Source organism: Eublepharis macularius, chromosome 17 (assembly GCF_028583425.1).
Source record: "Eublepharis macularius isolate TG4126 chromosome 17, MPM_Emac_v1.0, whole genome shotgun sequence".
NCBI lineage: Eukaryota > Metazoa > Chordata > Lepidosauria > Squamata > Eublepharidae > Eublepharis > Eublepharis macularius.
Window position 1 is genome coordinate 37030159 of NC_072806.1, and position 16853 is coordinate 37047011.

Sequence of the window (16853 nt, forward strand, 5' to 3'; positions counted from 1 at the left end):
AGAATCTATCTTCATTTTTTAAAAATTATTTAATATTTCTTAACACATTATTCAAAAATTTATTGAGTATTAAGAAAACAGAGAGGCACAGTCTCGCGCGCGCGCGCGCACACACACACACACTGAATTCCATTTGATTTTTAAAATTATTTTTGTTCCAAGCAGCCTTCCATCACCTCCAGTCAAACAACATTTTATGGGGAGCAACTGAGAGACGATCCGTAGGGTCGATCAGAGCCTATCAACTCTTTTTGGGGTAGGGTATGAGCTTTGGTGAGTCACAGTTCACTTCTTCAGATCCAAGGACAGATGGACGCACATTCTAGCTGTATCTGACGAAGTGAGCTGTGACATATGAAAACTCATCCCTACCACAAATGCTGTCAAGTCTTCTAGGTGCTACTGGACTCTTGCTTTTTTCTGCTGCTACAGACAGACGAACCCGGCGACCCATCTTGATCTATCAACTCTCTTGTTTTCTTTTTCCCTGCCAGGGCTCCTGTGCTCTTAGCAAGAAAGGCAGCAGTGCAACAGATGCACCTCGGGGTGACACAGCGACGGGAGGAAACTGCACCTGTTGCGCTGCGACCTGGGATGCTCAAATCCTTCCCCGGGGAGAGGCCAACCAAGCCCCCCCCCCTTCTCTCCTCCACCTCTTTTGATCTATTTACTTCATTGTTTGGACCCTTTAAAAAAAACCCCACCTCTTACTCCTCTGCGCCCCCCCCCTCCCCAAATTGGTTCTGCAATTTCCTCGCGGCATTATGGGACGAAACAAGATGTAGGCCGAGAACAGCGAGAGGAGAACGCGCGGCGCTGTGGGCCGAGGCTCTGCGGCAGCCAATGGGGCGCGGCGCGGCTGAGCCACTGCAAGGGGAGGGGCGCGTATTTGAGCCGAGGGGCCCGGGGGGAGGACCAGGGCAGCCCGCCAGCAGCCAGAGCAGGCGCGCCGGGGAGGACAGCCGAGCCGAGCGGGACGGAGCGGAGGGCGCCGGCGCTGCTGCTGCGACTGCCTTTGCTGCGCTGAGTAAGCGGCCGCCAGCCCAGCCCAGCCGCCCGGCGCTTCTGCAGCGGGAGGAGGCGAGAGACGGGGCGCGCCGCGGGGGCTCGACGCCGCGCAACCTTCGGGGGCCGGATCCTTTGCTTCGTCGACGGGAGGCTTTGCCCAGCACTGTGAAGGTGAGGCGGGGCCCCTCTGGAGCGCCCCCCCCCCATGCATGGAGTCAGCGGGGACCGGCGGGCGGGGAGCGGGAGAGTCGCGCCGCCTCGGCGTCCACGCCTCTCCGGACCGGCGCCGTCCCGGAGCTCGCCGGAGGGGCCGCGACCCGTCCTGGGAGGGGGGTTCTGGTGCTCCCTTTCGCTCGCTCGGCGCTGGCTTCTCCCCCCGCCCCAGCCCGTCCTCCTGGCTTTGGCTTCGAGCCTCCCCTCTGCAGCACCGGAGGGAGTGCCGCCCGCCTCTAGGTTGGGCGGTGCAGCCCGGCCGGCGTTCGGGGGGCTTCATGCCCCCTCCCCACTCGGGCCCAAGGGCACGCCTCAGCTCCCCCGGCGGCGGCGGCTTGGGGGGCGGGCAGGCCGCTTCCCGCTTTCCCGGAGTTGGAGAGGAGCCCCCCCCCCCCGGAAACTCTTTCCGGGAGCCGGCTGGAGCCTGGGCAGGCGGGCCCGCGTCTGCACGGAGGGATGCCCGGCTCTCTCCCTCCCTCCCCGTCTCGGCGCTGCCTGGCCTGGCCTGGCTCCAGCCGGTGAACCTGCGCCGGGGACTGAGCGTGGAGCCTTCTGGAGCGGCGCTTGCACGGGCGCCCAGCATCGCCAGAGGCCTCCTTTGGCGAGAGGCCGGCCGGCCTGCCTGCCTCGGACCTGCAGGTGGAGCTGCTGGTGGCCCGCAAAGGGGGGGGGGGGCTGCTAGAATCCTAGAATCACAGGGTTGGAAGGGACTTCCAGGGTCATCTAGTCCAACCCCCTGCACTGTGCAGGAAATTCACAACTACCTCCCCCCCACACACACACACCCAGTGACTCAGAAGGATCGTGCTAGCTCTGTTGACTGTGCAGAAGGCCCCACATGCGTGTGGGCTTTGTGCCTTCTCCTGGGCCAGGAGGCAGAGTGGAAGAGCTGCATCTTCAGGGCCAGGCTTGTCTGGGATGCCAGCTGTCGGGCAGAGGCTCAGCCCGAGGAAGGCAGCCCACCACCAGCTGAGAGAGGAAGATTTAACACACACACACACACACACCCTTTTGTAAGTAGAAAGTGTCTGGCTGGCTGTAAAGCTGCTTCTCTGGGGACCTTTTGGGGGGTTTCTTGAGGAAGAGGCTGGTGCCCAGCTGCAGAAGCCCAGGCCTGTCTTTCCAGGTGCTTCCCCATTCACTGGCTTATAGTGACGGGCATGTGCTACTACTGGTTGCAAGACATGGTGTGTTTGTGTGTGGATGGGGGGGCTTGTATATTGCAAGGAACTGGGTGGGGTTCATCCCCCCCCCCAGTGGAAAACTCCTTTGGTGAACACCTATCAAGGAATGGCTTACAGAGAGACTCTTCCCCTCATTGCACCCGAGGCCTGGGGGCTGTGTGTGTGTGTGTGGAGTTAGCCATGTTAGTCTGTAGTTGTAAAATAGTAGAGTCTAGTAGCACCTTTTAAGACTAGCCAACTTTATTGTAGCATAAACTTTTGAGAACTCCAGCTCTCTTCATTAGATGCATCTGATGGAGAGAACTGTGGTTCTCGAAAGCTTATGCTACTTACTACACATTTATTGAACCAACTTGAGGACTAGGGAAGTTGAGGCCTGTAGTAGGGTAAGGGAGAGCTCTGTCCTAGCTACTCTGAAGTGCCACAGGAAGGACAATGGGTGTTAGCTGTATTTATACAGTCAATAGACCTCTAACGAAAGGGACATCCCCTCCCTTCCCTGACTTTTAGCCCTAAGGTGGGGGTGGGGGGTGGAATTGGCATATTTAGTGTCTGATTCCTTCGACTTTGCAGTGTGTTAGTGAGAAGTTGTAGGGGGACCACCGTCCCTTTCTCTCTGGTGCCATGTTTTCCCCAATACGAATCAATTGCTTGCACGGGAAAGGGGTGTGCCCAGTCCCTGCTACCTGGCTTCGCCCCTTCATATACTGAGCTCCACCTTGGGCCCTGTTTCTTGGTCACTCTACAGTATGACAGAATGTTGCAAACCACCGTGCTGTCTATGCAAAAGCCGAACACGTGGGATGCTGTGTGAGCCCTCATTTGGCAGGGGAGAGTGCTGTCAAGTCATAGCTGACATGGTTGGTGACCCCTGGTCTTCGTTGGAAGTCTCCTATCGGATTACTGGTCAAGGCCAACCCTGCTTAGATTCTGAGATCTGACGAGATCTGACTCTCCTTGGCTATCCAGGTTAGGGCTAAGTGAAATCTTGCCCTCAAGTCATAGTTGACTTATAGTGATCCCTGGTGGGGTTTTCATGGCAAGAGACTAGCAGAGGTGGTTTGCCGTGGTCTGCCCCTGCAAGGCTGGTCTTCGTTGGGGGTCTCCCATCCAATCGCTGACCCTGCTTAGTTTCTGATGAGGTTGGGCTCACCTGGGCTATCCAGGGCAGAGTCCTTCCTTATTTATATCTCACTTTTCTCCTGAATGAAGACATGAAGTGGTTTACAGCAGCCTCCCCTTCTCTTTGTTTATACTCAAACAGCCCTGAGAGGCTGATATGTGACTGGCCCATGGCCACCCAGTGATTTTGCACCACATGGCAAGGATTTGAACCTGCGTCTCCCAGATCCTAATCTGATACTCTAACCTCTATAAGCACACCGATCTGTTATGCTAGCCCAGCGAGGCTTCTTTGAGGTGGGGAGAAGCAGGTCTTGGCCCAGAACCGTCCAGTGAATTGGTGGCAGAGGAAAGCTTGCTGCCTCTGTGTTTGAACTTACTCTGGAAGGAGAAAATTGGATTTCTGCATCTAGAAGGCTAGGCAGCTTCATGAAAAAAATTATGTATATATATGTATAAACAGTGACTGATGTAGAAGTCCCATTGTCCATTCCACCTAGACGATAAATGCATAGCAGCCCTTAAAATTGCATTGACAACAACCCCCCCCCCAAAAACCCTCATGGGGTCAGCCCTTCAGCGGCAGGAAAAAAGCATAATTGTAACCTTGGCCAGTACTATTATGTAACTGGTTCTTTCCCTTCTCTGGGATAGCGGCCTTTAATTGCTATAACAAAGCGATTCCTTCAAATCCCTTGAGACCTTGCCAAGAGATGGAAATTGCTTATGATGTGCAACTTTTCTTCCTTTTTGAAAGAAAAAAGCCTTTTCATTGATGTGGGCTGGTTAGGGCATGGTCTGCCCTGGGCTCCAGTGGGCGTGATGGTGGGTTTGGATAAACCCCATTCAAAGCCCCCAAACTAAAGATTAAGCAGCTACCCTATTCATGCAACCTTGATAATTCAAGATCGCCCAGTGATTCTTCCATTTAAAAAAGGGGGGGGAGTATTTTTAGTAGGGGGGGAGCTTGTTTCCAGCTCCACTGACCTGTGGATTAGTGGACACTGGACCGCATAAGGGTGACTTCAGTACAACCAGGCATGTCTTCAATTTTGTCTTGCAAACACCAGCTCATTAGAATTGGCTAGTTTGGGACTTGGGAAGAGAAACTCCAAAGATCCAGATTGGGAAGGAGGAGATCTTCCAGGCCCAGTCCATTTGGTGGTATGTTAAACTGGCTTGGCCATGATTGATAGGAACAGTTGTCTAGAGAATTCAGTGCTGTTTGGTTTAGTGGGTGATTGTTAAATTCCCTAGAACTGGGGTTAAAATAAGGGAGAATTTATCCCTCCGGTATCTGCCAAATGAGCCTCTGATCTGCAGAATGATACCGGCCAACTTTAGATGGCTATTGTAAGGATTCCACTGTGCAGATATGCACAGAGGTCTTCAAAAGGGTTACACAAGCATATGGATTTTAAATTGGAAGGAGGTTGCTGGGTTTCGATATATCGGGAGCAGGCGGCATGTAAGCTGCTAGCTGCATAATCTGCAAGCTTCATTTAAATGCTGTAGCGTGTATCCCCTTCCTGCCCTTCACAAGAAAGTGCTGGTCATTGTGCTGAGAATTCCCTGTTGTAATCTCTAGCCCCATTGGCACCGTTACCATTTGCAAGGGAGCTGGCTGGGTGATTTATGTTGTCTTACAAGAGGGATGTGCCTGGAGAGATCTTGTGGCTTCTTTGCAGCAACTGAAGCCGTTGACCAGATCCCTCGCTGCCCTGCAGTGTCTCTGGCTGAGGCTGTTGAGTGGAGGCAGAGAGAAGCAGATATTCATGTGTAAAAAGGCTATTTATGCCACTGAACCATAGTCTATGAACAAGCTCGTGCGTGGCCAAGTTACGGAGGTGGGTGTTTGTCTGCATGAGTAAGTGTGGGCAACAAAGCTTTCTGGAACTGCAATTCTTGACAAGGGTGGGAGAGATCCTGCACCCAGAAGCTGCTTCTAAGCCCTTAAAAGAAGGTGGGATGAAATGTCAGTGTTGTGTATTGGAGGCCTTGTGTTGGCAGATAAGAAAGGGATAAAGAAAAATGCTGTTCCAAGTAGACCCTTTAAAAGACTAAGCAGAAGAAGCATATCGGTAGAATTGTTGGATGAAACAAAGGCCTGATTTTGCAGTTTAAAAAAACATGGTAGTAAAGGTTTGGCCGGGCTGTGCCACAACAAAAAACAGCAAGTAACAAGTTTCATATTTAAATTTACCCTCTTGTTACGTGAGGTTTCTATATGTGTTAGGGAGATGGTTTGGCTGAATCTTCTCCTAAGCACACTTTTTAATGTGTAGGGCTTCCTCCACCCCAATTAGGTGACTTCTAAAGCCCGGCAGGTAGTTTGAAATGGTACAGCTCAGATGGACTGTTGCCACTTGATTTTGTTGATCATACAGATTTGGCCTAATTCTAGCTAATGCTGAAACTGTCCATGTCACAAACTGCAGAGCTGGCAATGCTAAGCTGTTTTGGTTTAAAAAAAAATTATTTACTTCGTTTATATCTTCATTATATACTTCGTGCCCTTGGTGGAGGTGGAGATTGCCCTCAAGTCATAGCTGACCCCGGTGTGGTTTTCATGGAAAGAGTCTAGCAGAGGTGGTTTGCCATTGCCTGCCTAGTGTTCATTGGAGGTCTCCCATCCAATTACTGACCAAGGCTGACCCTGCTTAGCTTCTGAGAGATCAGGCTCACCTGGGCATACTCTTATTCTTCATTTATATCCTGCTTTTTCTCTTCTCCATTTGTTCTCTTTGCAACCATAAGCGGAAAGTTAGGCTGAGAGAGTGTGACTGGCCCAGTTACCCTGCAAACTCCCGTGGCAAAGTGGGGATTTGAACCTGCATCTCCCAGGTTCTAGTCCAACACTAACCACTATACACACTGGTTGGGAGTTGGACTGGGGTAATTGACTGGCTCTTGATTTCATCAGTGCTCTGTAGTGCAGTGCTGCTCGCCGGGGTGTGGAATGCTGGGCCTTCAGGCTTCTCCAGAGGATTGTTTCCTCCCCTTCACTCTTTCTAGTACATCTGTTTGTTTATAAAAGGATCCAACTTACATTAACTTTACAATTGAAACCAGAGACCTACTCATGGATACGGTGGGGTTTAAATCACATATTCAGCTAACCCTGTATTAAACGGAACAAGAAAATTACTCAGTGCACATATAAAGAAAAATCAAGTGGGTACAATACACAGATTGTACATGCATTCATTGTAACGTATGAACAGAGCTGTTATGTCAGGCGTATAGTATAATCTTCCAGCCAAAGGCAGTGCTTCTGGCCATGCAGGCTCTCATTTATTTGTTTAGAAAATATGTATCCTGGATTTCTTCCCAAAGGAGAGCCACTGAAGTGCAGCACGTAGAATTCATAGAGTGCTTTTGCCATCATCTGTCTGGCTTTTAAGGTGCTGTAAGGAGAAGTGCATGTGTGCACGCATGGCCATAGGGTAATGGCTAGTGTGTTGGACTAGGAACGGGGAAGGCCAGGCTTCAAGTCCCCGCTGGGCTACGGAGCTTTTAGGGCTTGCAGCCAATCATCTTCCCCCTTCTGAAAGACCTTTAGCATGGACAGAAGGTCCAGAAAGGAAACGGGGCTTTCTCGTGCTTGCCCGGTAGTCTGCTTTGCCATTGATGGGTGAAGCCTGCACATCTTGTGACTCACCTTCTCCATGGCCTGATATGGAGGCCCACTTGATAAACTTCCCATTTCTCACCCTGCCTGCAAAAGCTGTGAGTGGGTAAGTGGGTGTAGTCAAGTACCTGGCCAACCAGTATAAGCGAACTGTTAAACTTGGGGTTCCATGTATTGTCGAAGGCTTTCACGGCCGGAGAACGATGGTTGTTGTGGGTTTTCCGGGCTGTATTGCCGTGGTCTTGGCATTGTAGTTCCTGACGTTTCGCCAGCAGCTGTGGCTGGCATCTTCAGAGGTGTAGCACCAAAAGACAGAGATCTCTCAGTGTCACAGGGTTCCATATCTGTTAGGCAGGAGATCCTTGTACAGGTTTTGGAAGCAGCAAGTTTATTTGTGTGTGGCTGCTCCGATAAACACTTTCTTGTGGTCTAGTAACTCCTGTGGGCTTCTTTTGTCAGAGTGCTGTAAGCAGAAGGATGTGGGCAGCTCAGTTTGGTGTACTTGGAAGCAGTCCCTGTTGAGTTTGCTGGGATTTATTCACACACAAATGTGCAGACGATGATAGCCAGAAATCACACCAGCAGGGTAACGGCCCAGTTTTCCGCTATCTCAGAGCACAATATTTACATTTATTTTTATCTATTTATTTACAAAGTTTATATCCCATCATTGTGTTCAATGGGTCATCAAGGCAGTTAATAACTAAGAACAGAATAGTATGAAAATGCATCATAAAACAGAGTTAAAAATAAAGCTAAAATACATATTATACATACACAGATTTTAAAAGGGCAGGAGGGAGGGATTATTGAAGGGATGCCAGGCAAGTCTTCACCCGCTGGCAGAAGACCGTGATAGAGAAATATCTCTGGGGGACAAAGTTCCATACTGTTGGTGCTATGACTGAGAAGGCCCTTCCTTGGGTCACCACCCCTCTGTGTTCAGGTGAGGACACCTGAAGCAGGACCTAGGGAGATAACTGTAGTGGTCAGGTAGACTTGTAGCCAGGCAGCCAGACTACATAGCAGCAGGACGCTGTGGTTGCGCCTCCTGGAGCTCGGCTGCTGCTCCCTTGGCCTTCATCTGGTCTCTCTCCCGCAGGTCCATCATGTCTGACAGAAAGGCCGTGATCAAGAATGCGGACATGTCTGAGGATATGCAGCAGGATGCTGTCGACTGCGCCACGCAGGCCATGGAGAAGTACAACATCGAGAAGGACATTGCAGCATACATTAAAAAGGTATTGTTGGAGTCGCTATAGGTGTGCCAGGGAACAGGACCTGACACAGAGTCCAGTGTGCTGTCGCCGGTAATGGCTGGCTAGGCTTCCTTTGTTTTCACGCGCCCTGCTTTTCTCACCAACGAGGACCCAAAACAGCTTACGTCCCTGTTCCCCCTCCCTCCACTTTATCTTCGCAGCATCCTTGTGAGGTAGGCTAGGTCAAGAGAGTTGACTGGCCATGGCAGAGTGGGGGGATTTGAACCTGGGTCTCCCAGGCCCCAGTGCAGGGCTCTAACCACTACACTGTACTCTCACTGGGTACGCAAAGGTAATAGGCATTGCCTGTGGTGGCTTTCTGGAGCCTCTGACTGGCTTGATTCCCAATCTTCACCAGTGATGGGTGTGGCTGGGACCTTCTAAATGCCGAGCAGGTCCTTCACCTGCAGAGCGACTGCTCCTTCCTTGGAAAGGAAGCGCTGTGCCTCTTAGTGAATCAGGCCAGTGGCCTATGTTGCTTAGTACTGTTGCTAGCTGGTAGCAGCTCTCTTCCGTCGTGAGAAGGAAAGTCCCAACACTGGAGGCCCTCTAATTGGGGCTGCAGAGGAGTGAATTGGGGCCATTCTGCTTCACTTCTAAGCTATCCAAGGAGAGAAAAGCCGTGAAAACTAAGACAAAAACATCAAAAAATACATCAAAAGACTTCAGTTCTATCCTAAGTAAGCCTAGGAGCAAAACAAGACTTAATATCAAAATATTTTTATTAACAGGTCAAATGAAACCAACCACTTATTTTAAATAATAAATGTACAACCAAAGAACCTTCATTCAATAGAGTGCAAATGCCTATTAATATTGCACCAATAATACAGTACATTGATAGTAACATTCATCCAAATGAGGCAGTCAGTCTTACATCAAAAAGTGCTAATGCCCAAAGGCATATCACAAAAGTATGCAATGATACTCAGTCATCTTTCACAATAAATATTTTCGTACAGAAATACAAATTCAACTTTCAAAGAAAAGTATTCCAAAAAAATAAAGGTGAAATTGATAGAAATGTATTCCACACAAGCCATGGCTGACTCTCCTCTTTCTCCTCCACTTATTCCTCACCCTGGTAGTGTGTGAAATTGTGTATTGAGAACAATGTAAGAACAGCCCTGCTGGATCAGACCGAAAGGTCACCTCCTAGTCCGGCATCCTTTTTCCAACAGCAGGAAACCTGATGGGGAATAGTCTGAGAAAACAACTCAAGGCATGGAACTTGGGAATCCTGTTAAAAAGGTTTATTTGCAATAAGCCTCAATGCAATCAGGATTTGGTATCTGAATGCAAAGAAAAAGGTCACCTGCATTTTATACCTTAAGATCTCAAATGGTTTTTGTAAACAAGCAAGTCAAAGTATAGTATCTTCTGGCCAGTGGAGATTGACAGCCAGCAATTAAAAGACTATAGTAAGAATCACATTTCTGGCTGGCATCAGTAATTTCAAAACATAACTGGTAAAGAATCCTCAGGACTGGGACTGAATATCTCCAGGTATAAAAAAGTTTTAACTTTCAGCATACAGTGGAAGTAACTCACTGTGCCCTTTTCAGGGCCACCATAGTACAATATCATGATAATTACTGCAAGAATAGAAAATACAAAACATAGGGTGTAAAGAAGAATTTTCTCAAAGACTTTGAGCAGCCCTGATCAATTGTATAGAGGAGCTATCCCAAAATTCTCTTAACAAAACCCCAAGGAGGACAATGGCACAACTCCACACAACTGGTAACGCTTTGAGTCCAGAGGTTCCACTTTAGCTGTTGTGACTTAGGGCCATCTAGCATCTTCTCCAAGGGCTTGGAATCAGTTTGGTGTAGTGGTTAAGAGCAGCAGGACTCTAATCTGGAGAGCCAGGTTTGATTCCCCACTCCTCCACTTGAAGCCAGCTGGGGGACCTTGGGTCAGTCACAGCTCTCTCAGTCCCATTCATCCCACAGGATGATTGCTGTGAGGATAATAACAACACACTTTGTAAATTTCTCTGAAAGAGTGTTAAGTTGCCCTGAAGGGTGGTGTATAAATCAAATATTATTTTGTTCAAAAGTGTGGGTGCACAAACAGATCTTGCAGTGGTGGTTGCTGTGAATCCTCTGCCAGCCATGGTTCCTCTGCCTGATTGTCCCAGAAAAGCTTGGCCAGGGCCGTATGGCTCAGTTTGGCTGTGCTCCTCTGAGCCTAGGAGCAGGTAGGGCAGCCAAACGTCCCCAGGTTTCATCCCAGGGCCCAGCAAAGTCTGAGGGTATGGCTGGGAGGGTGGCTAATTCAGCAGCCGCACTGAAGCCAGACAGGGATGAGACTAGTTTGTGCCTGGTGCTCCTCTCTGTGCTGCTGTGCAGTTTACGTTGGTCATGAAACTCAATGCAATAAAACTAACATCCTGCAAGAGTGCTTGAGGAACACAGGAGATGAGAAGGTAAACAAGCTGGTGGGGGAGTCAGCAGAGGACCAGTGAAGGCGGCCGGCTGCTGTAGAGGAGAGGAATAGCCTATTGATCTGGAATTGCCAGCCAGATTTTTGGCTTCCAGCATCTAGTCACCGTCATCTTAATTCTGGCCCTGGGAAAGAAGTGCTGGTTTCCCTCCCAACTGAGGGTTGACTCAGGCCGTTTTCCATGCTAACAAAGTGCTCCTCACGGGCAAGAATTTTAAAGCTTTAGTATTTCTAGAGGATGGCAATGCTGAGGTTGCTGGCATTTCTTAGTTTTCTTCCATTCTCAGTTCTGCAAGGCAGGTGCCCACGGCATCCAGCAACAGAGCTTTAGGGAAACTCATTGACTATAGGGTGTGTATATTGAAAATGCATCGTGGCACAGTGCTAATGACGCCGCTTCCACTATTGATCAAATTGGGGCCTGTGGACTCTTGGGGGTCCGTGCATCCTCTGTAAACACTGAGCCCTTCTTTTTTTGTGCATACTCACTCTAATCTTATAGTGCCAAGGATTTAGTTAGAGATAGCATGCTGCCGCTCTTCCTCTATAAACAATAATAGCCAGGGGTGGTTTTCCTTTGAATACTGGCAAGGTCCCATTTTGTGATGTTGGTCTTTTTCTATTTCTACGAGAAACTCTGGATGCACTTTCCAGGCTTCATCCCACTCTATTCATTAGACTCTGAAAACCAGCACAAAGGACAAGGTGACGTGGTCCGTAACAGCCGTGCTTGCGGAAAGCGGGATTACTCCTCCCTTACCTGAAAGGTGCTAAACAGCACCAGCGCAACATGAATATTTATTCAGGGAGGAGAGTTTTTTAACGGCATATTCAGCACAACTTGATGGCTGACTTCTGAAGTATAAACTGTCTGCAAGTAAAGGAAGCCTACGGACATTTGCGTGCTCCAGGGGTCATTTCGTAGAAAAAGAGCTGGAGGAACTCATTAGCATAACTCATTAGCATATGCCACACCTCTTGCCATTGCCAGAAGTGTGTCATGAGTATAACTGAATTGCATATGCCACACCCCCCGACATCACCTATTCTGGCTGTTTTGGACCCAGTCCGGGCCACTCAGGGCCGAAATTGGGCCCAAAATGGCGAAAAGGGGCACAAAATGGTCAGGATCGAGCCGCTGTTGAGTGGGAGATTGATCCACCACCTGTCAGAGGCCCGATCCAGGCTGAAACGGGCCCAAATGGCCGAGAGTCAGGTGGGCAGGGAGCCCCGACATGTGACCTCCTTAGGGAACTGCCGGAACTGCGTTCCTGCACGTTCCCCCTCGAAATGAGCCCTGGCGTGCTCGATGCTCTTGATCCCAAAAGATTGCCTTAATTTCCCCAGCTCTTCGAAAAATGCAGTGTTCCCCAGTTGAAAACTTCATCATGGCATAGTGAAGCTAGCCCACTCTCTTACTTTGCAACACCCCCTGAGCATTGCGGGAGTCAGACATGTAAACCTGGCTCAGGCCATTGGTCCATCAGTCTCGTCTCCTTTGATTGGCAGTGAAAGGTCTTTCCTGAGGCCTGCTGCCTGGAGATGCCAGGAAAACCTGCCGCCTGCAGAGGTGGTGGTCTACCCCTGAGGTGTGTCCCCTCAGTTCTGTTGACGTGCTGCTGGCCCTTGAAGCAGCGTTAGGAAGTGGTCTTGTCCTCACAGTCTTGGTACACTGTGGCATTGGTAGAGGCTTGTTGTGGGCCAGAGAGTGTGTGGGTGCATCATGGGACCAGATCAGTAAGTTAGCCAATCCCAAGCAGAAGGAAATCTGGGGTTCTTCTCTCTGTCCGGCATACGTCTGCATTTTTGCTTAGAGAAGGATGGAGTACCAAAAGTAGGGGCAAGCGATTGACTCATAAAAGTATGTGTGGGGAACAAGGCTGCGTCTGCACATGCGCATGCTTGTAAACCTCCCTGTCCTGCTCTTCCAGCATAACTCTCACAAGAGGCCTTCACCCTCGCGTCTGAACTATTTACTCATGAGAATTTCAAAGCAGCACCTACTGCAGTCTTTTCTGAGGTACCTTTGCTGAGTGTAGCGGCAGGGGGTGGGGGGAATGCACTCTTGCGCTGAAACAGGCAGGGAGAACGCTTTCTTTGAGAGCAAGCCCTGTACTTACATACTACCCCTCACCAGGCTTTCGAGGCAGTGAACAGTTTTTATGGATTTATTCAGTAGCTGTTATACTCCACCTCTCTACCAAGGCTGGTATTCAAGGCAGTTTATAAAGCTATAAAAACAGCTGCTCGTAAAACAAAGACTTTTTTCAAATTAGACTATCACTCGGCTTGTGCACAACCGTGTGTTAGTTAAAACTAATTGCAAGTAGTATGGTTATCTGAATGCAGGCCGGTCATCTTTCTGAGGTTGGTTAGGGGCCATCAAACCAAGCTCTGAAGTTGACTGACATCATAGATCCAGAGGAGTTAACGTGTTAGTCTGTAGTTGCAAAATAGTAAAAAGTCCAGTAGCACCTTTAAGACTAATCAACTTTATTGTAGCATAAGCTTTCAAGAACCACAGCTCTCTTAGTCAGAAAGCATACACTTTCAAGAACCACAGCTCTCTTCATCAGATCCCTGCAGGCATAGTTGGTCTTAAAACCATAGTTCTGCATGTTGCCTATGGTGGCTTCCTGGTGTGTTCTATGGTACCTCCAGTCTAGGCTACAGAGTGAAGGCATGGAATTAGCATTTGTGAAGATGAGCATGGTTTGAGTGGTGTGGAGACCTGACCAGCATCCTGATGTTGAAAGATGAACAGTTAATGGTTTTGCATTATGTCTGAGCCAAGCCAGTGTTAAACAAAATCATTAGTAACCTAAACTTAATGGTGCAAAAAGCAGACCAACTGAAGAAATGTTGGATAGGGGTGAACCAGGTCTAGTTAACTTGGATGTCCCTTAGAAGTCCCAAACATGCTTTGGCTTGGTTCATGTGGATACAGTCCTGGACTTCCTTTGATCCTGCTCTACCCCAGAGATGTGGTCCCTCCAGGATGAGGAGTTACATGGCCTGCATGTTCGTATAAGTAGAGGGTGGTGGTGGTTGTGTGTTTGTGTGGGTAGTATGGTGTAGTGATGGAGTAGAACTGAACAGAACCAGGTTCAAATTCCCTCCCCCTGCCATGTAGCTATCAAGTGAGGTGAAAGTGAGAACCATGTCTGCTGTCCTGAGTTCTGTGGAGGAGATTGAAGATGATAATGTAATGGTGTGTGTGTGGGGGGGGGGGTGTATATTTTCTTGGCTGTGTAGGGGAATGGAACAGCCGTGGAACAGACAGCCACGATAGCCGAGTAGAACCTCCATGTTCACATGAAGTACCAGTGGTGGGCAGCCAACTGGCCAGGAGGGTCCAGAAATGGAATACAGGATTTCAACTGAGCTTGGATCTGCTGTGTGTTAGTGAGCATGCCCCTCATGTTTCTCCCCTCCCTCTGTTTTCTTCAGGAATTTGACAAGAAATACAATCCCACTTGGCACTGCATCGTGGGCAGGAATTTTGGCAGCTATGTAACGCACGAGACAAAGCACTTCATCTATTTCTACTTGGGCCAGGTCGCAATCCTCCTCTTCAAATCGGGATAGGAGGCTGGTGGCGGTGAGGGGACACGGCAAGCGAGGGACCCGGACTGTGGTGTGCTGAAGGCAGGGAGTGCGCAGACTTCCTCTACCATGGCTGTGCCACTGCATGGACTGTATACTATATTTAATGTGTATATGTTGCAGTAATACACCTAAATTCTCTTTTGGTTGCCTGGGGGACGAAAGGCAGTCTCTCTCTTTTCTAATTATTTCCTGGGTTACTGCTTTTTTCTTCTTCTTTTTTTGTTCCTTTGCAATAGGGAGAACTGTAAATGCTTCAACAATGGCCTTTCAGTGGGAAAAGGAATAAATAAAACAAACTTTAATTCCACAAAGACATCTCTTGGTGGTGTTAATGTTTCTTGAAGCCGAACTTAAGCAAACCAAAACCAAATGTTCTCACGAGGGGTTGAATCAGACCGAGGTATTTACCCACGTTTTTCTTTATTGGGCCCCTGAAGATTGTGTGACGCTCCTGCTCTAAGCCACCTTGGTAGTGAAAGGGATGGGGGGCCAGAGAGGGCCTGTATGCAGCTTCCAGTCTGAATTTGCTTTGCATTCCAAAGTCTTGTCTCCCAACACAAATCTGGAACTGGGCTGGTGTTTCGTCATCATGTTCGGTCTTCTAAATAGATTCAATTGGCCTTGGATAAATCTTGCTCCCTGTCCATACCCCGCAAGTTGCCTTGTCTCTGCACTGGGAATACACTTGGGGGGGTGTGGTGCAGATGACAAGGCTCGTGTCTTTCATGACGCCAGGCTGCTGTGATCGGCCTCTTTTCTCTCCATCCCTGTTTGAGTCAACATTGCCTTATTGCAGCTTACTTCCGACAACTGTTGTGTGGGAAGATCTGTTAAAAATCAGTGGCTTGATGTCGTGTAGGTGCACTGTGTGGTTTTTTTTTTGTGGTGGGGGGGGGGAGACAACTGTTGGGTAGAGGCCAATTCAAAAATCTCCCTACCCCCCCTTAACATAAGCCGGCAGAAACAGTCAAGCCAGTAGCAAAACTTCCATCGTAGAAAACACGCCTGCTTCTAAAACTGAGAAGCTGTCTCTGATAGGCTGCGTTGATGTCATCCTTAATGTATAGTTTAACCTCTGTTCTATTGCTAAGGTGTGGAATTGGCTGTCTCTGTTTTTTTTCTGTGAGTTCATCCTCAAAATGCACAATGCAGTGATAGCTTTAGCAGAAATTGGGTGCTTCTGCTGTCAAGAGCCTATAAATTTGAGCTTAGGTAGATTTTTTTTTTCTAAAACTGGGCATGGGTGGGGACTAGAAATAGCATCTGTGAGTTAGAACCACCCCAGAACACAGATCGGGAAACTCTTTCCATCTGTCGGCTTGTATGTCATGCCTTGGGCAGGGGTTCCGATTTCTTTTGGAAGACCCAAGCTGTCTAGTTCTGACAGAAGTTCTCCTTGTGTCTGCAAAATCCCAAATATGCCTCAAACCTTGTACAAAATCTCAGTCAAACCATCTTGTTAAAAAAATAAAATAAAATTAGAGGTTGATGTAGCTGTTGTATTTCATGTTGACTTCAGTCTCCAACCTGATGGAGGGTGTCAGGAAAGGTGATGTGCCTCAGATTAAACCAGGGCTCTCTATTTATGTCCTAAGAATTCCAGTTGACCCGAAAAAGGAGAATACCTGTCTGTCTTTCCTTTTTCCGTGCATGAGTCTAACTTGTGAATATGTTCACACTTCATGGAGCGTGCGAAAAGAGAAAAAAATCCCTATCTGCAATTGCTCAAAATAAACCTTATTTTTCGAAAACATTAAAAGGAGTTGACACATTTAAGAATGGTTTCGTTTGGTTTTTCATGCTCCAAAGGAGCACACTGTGGGCTTGCTTTGATGGATGGGAAATGTTTCATGACTTCTTAAGACAAAAGTTTGCTTTCCTGCATTGGGCTAACGTCGATGAGGGCCGGGGGAATCTTGTTTACCAATCCTGAGCTTGCACCATGTAACCAGAACTAAACTCCTGGCTGCTCCATCACCCCGTTCAGGTAAAATGGATGCCTTTCAGAAGCCTCAGAAGTGCTTCATGCTAACGCATCTCCTCTCTTCCTCACTGCCCAAAACAAACTGATCCTAAGTGCTTTGAAAACGGCACCTGAAGAAGCAGAAGCAAAAGAAATGGATTGTTTTCTGTTCATACCTTCCTGGTCTTAAAGGAGAATGTTGAGGACTAAATAGGTTCCGGAAAGAATTTTTGAGAACAGCCAAGCATTGGTTATTGGGCCAGGGGGGAGGAGTTAGATTCAGCAAGCCTCTTGGGAGCTTATAAAATCCTTTAGCTATTGCTAAAGTCTCTGTTGTTCCCTACGCTAGTAGGTCTACAGCTTAAGTTTTAAACTACAACTCTGGAGGATCAATGTAAGCAGGGGTCATTTCATAG

The 16853-nt window shown here is 48.5% G+C and overlaps 1 protein-coding gene across 1 annotated transcript; it reads left to right on the forward strand.

Annotated features, from left to right (window-relative positions):
* Positions 1–914: 914 nt before the first annotated feature.
* On the forward strand, positions 915–16253 carry DYNLL2 (dynein light chain LC8-type 2). Its single transcript, XM_055001871.1, has 3 exons — positions 915–1179; positions 8261–8399; positions 14316–16253. The coding sequence occupies exons 2-3, from the start codon at positions 8268–8270 to the stop codon at positions 14451–14453; spliced, it is 270 nt and encodes an 89-aa protein (XP_054857846.1). The 5' UTR covers positions 915–1179; positions 8261–8267; the 3' UTR covers positions 14454–16253.
* Positions 16254–16853: the final 600 nt, after the last annotated feature.

Bases quoted from the DNA above. Each gene is read 5' to 3' on its own strand.
- DYNLL2 (XM_055001871.1), top strand. From the start codon at position 8,268: ATGTCTGACAGAAAGGCCGTGATCAAGAATGCGGACATGTCTGAGGAT. The intron at 8,400-14,315 runs GTATTGTTGGAG...TGTTTTCTTCAG, and splicing joins TTGCAGCATACATTAAAAAG to GAATTTGACAAGAAATACAA.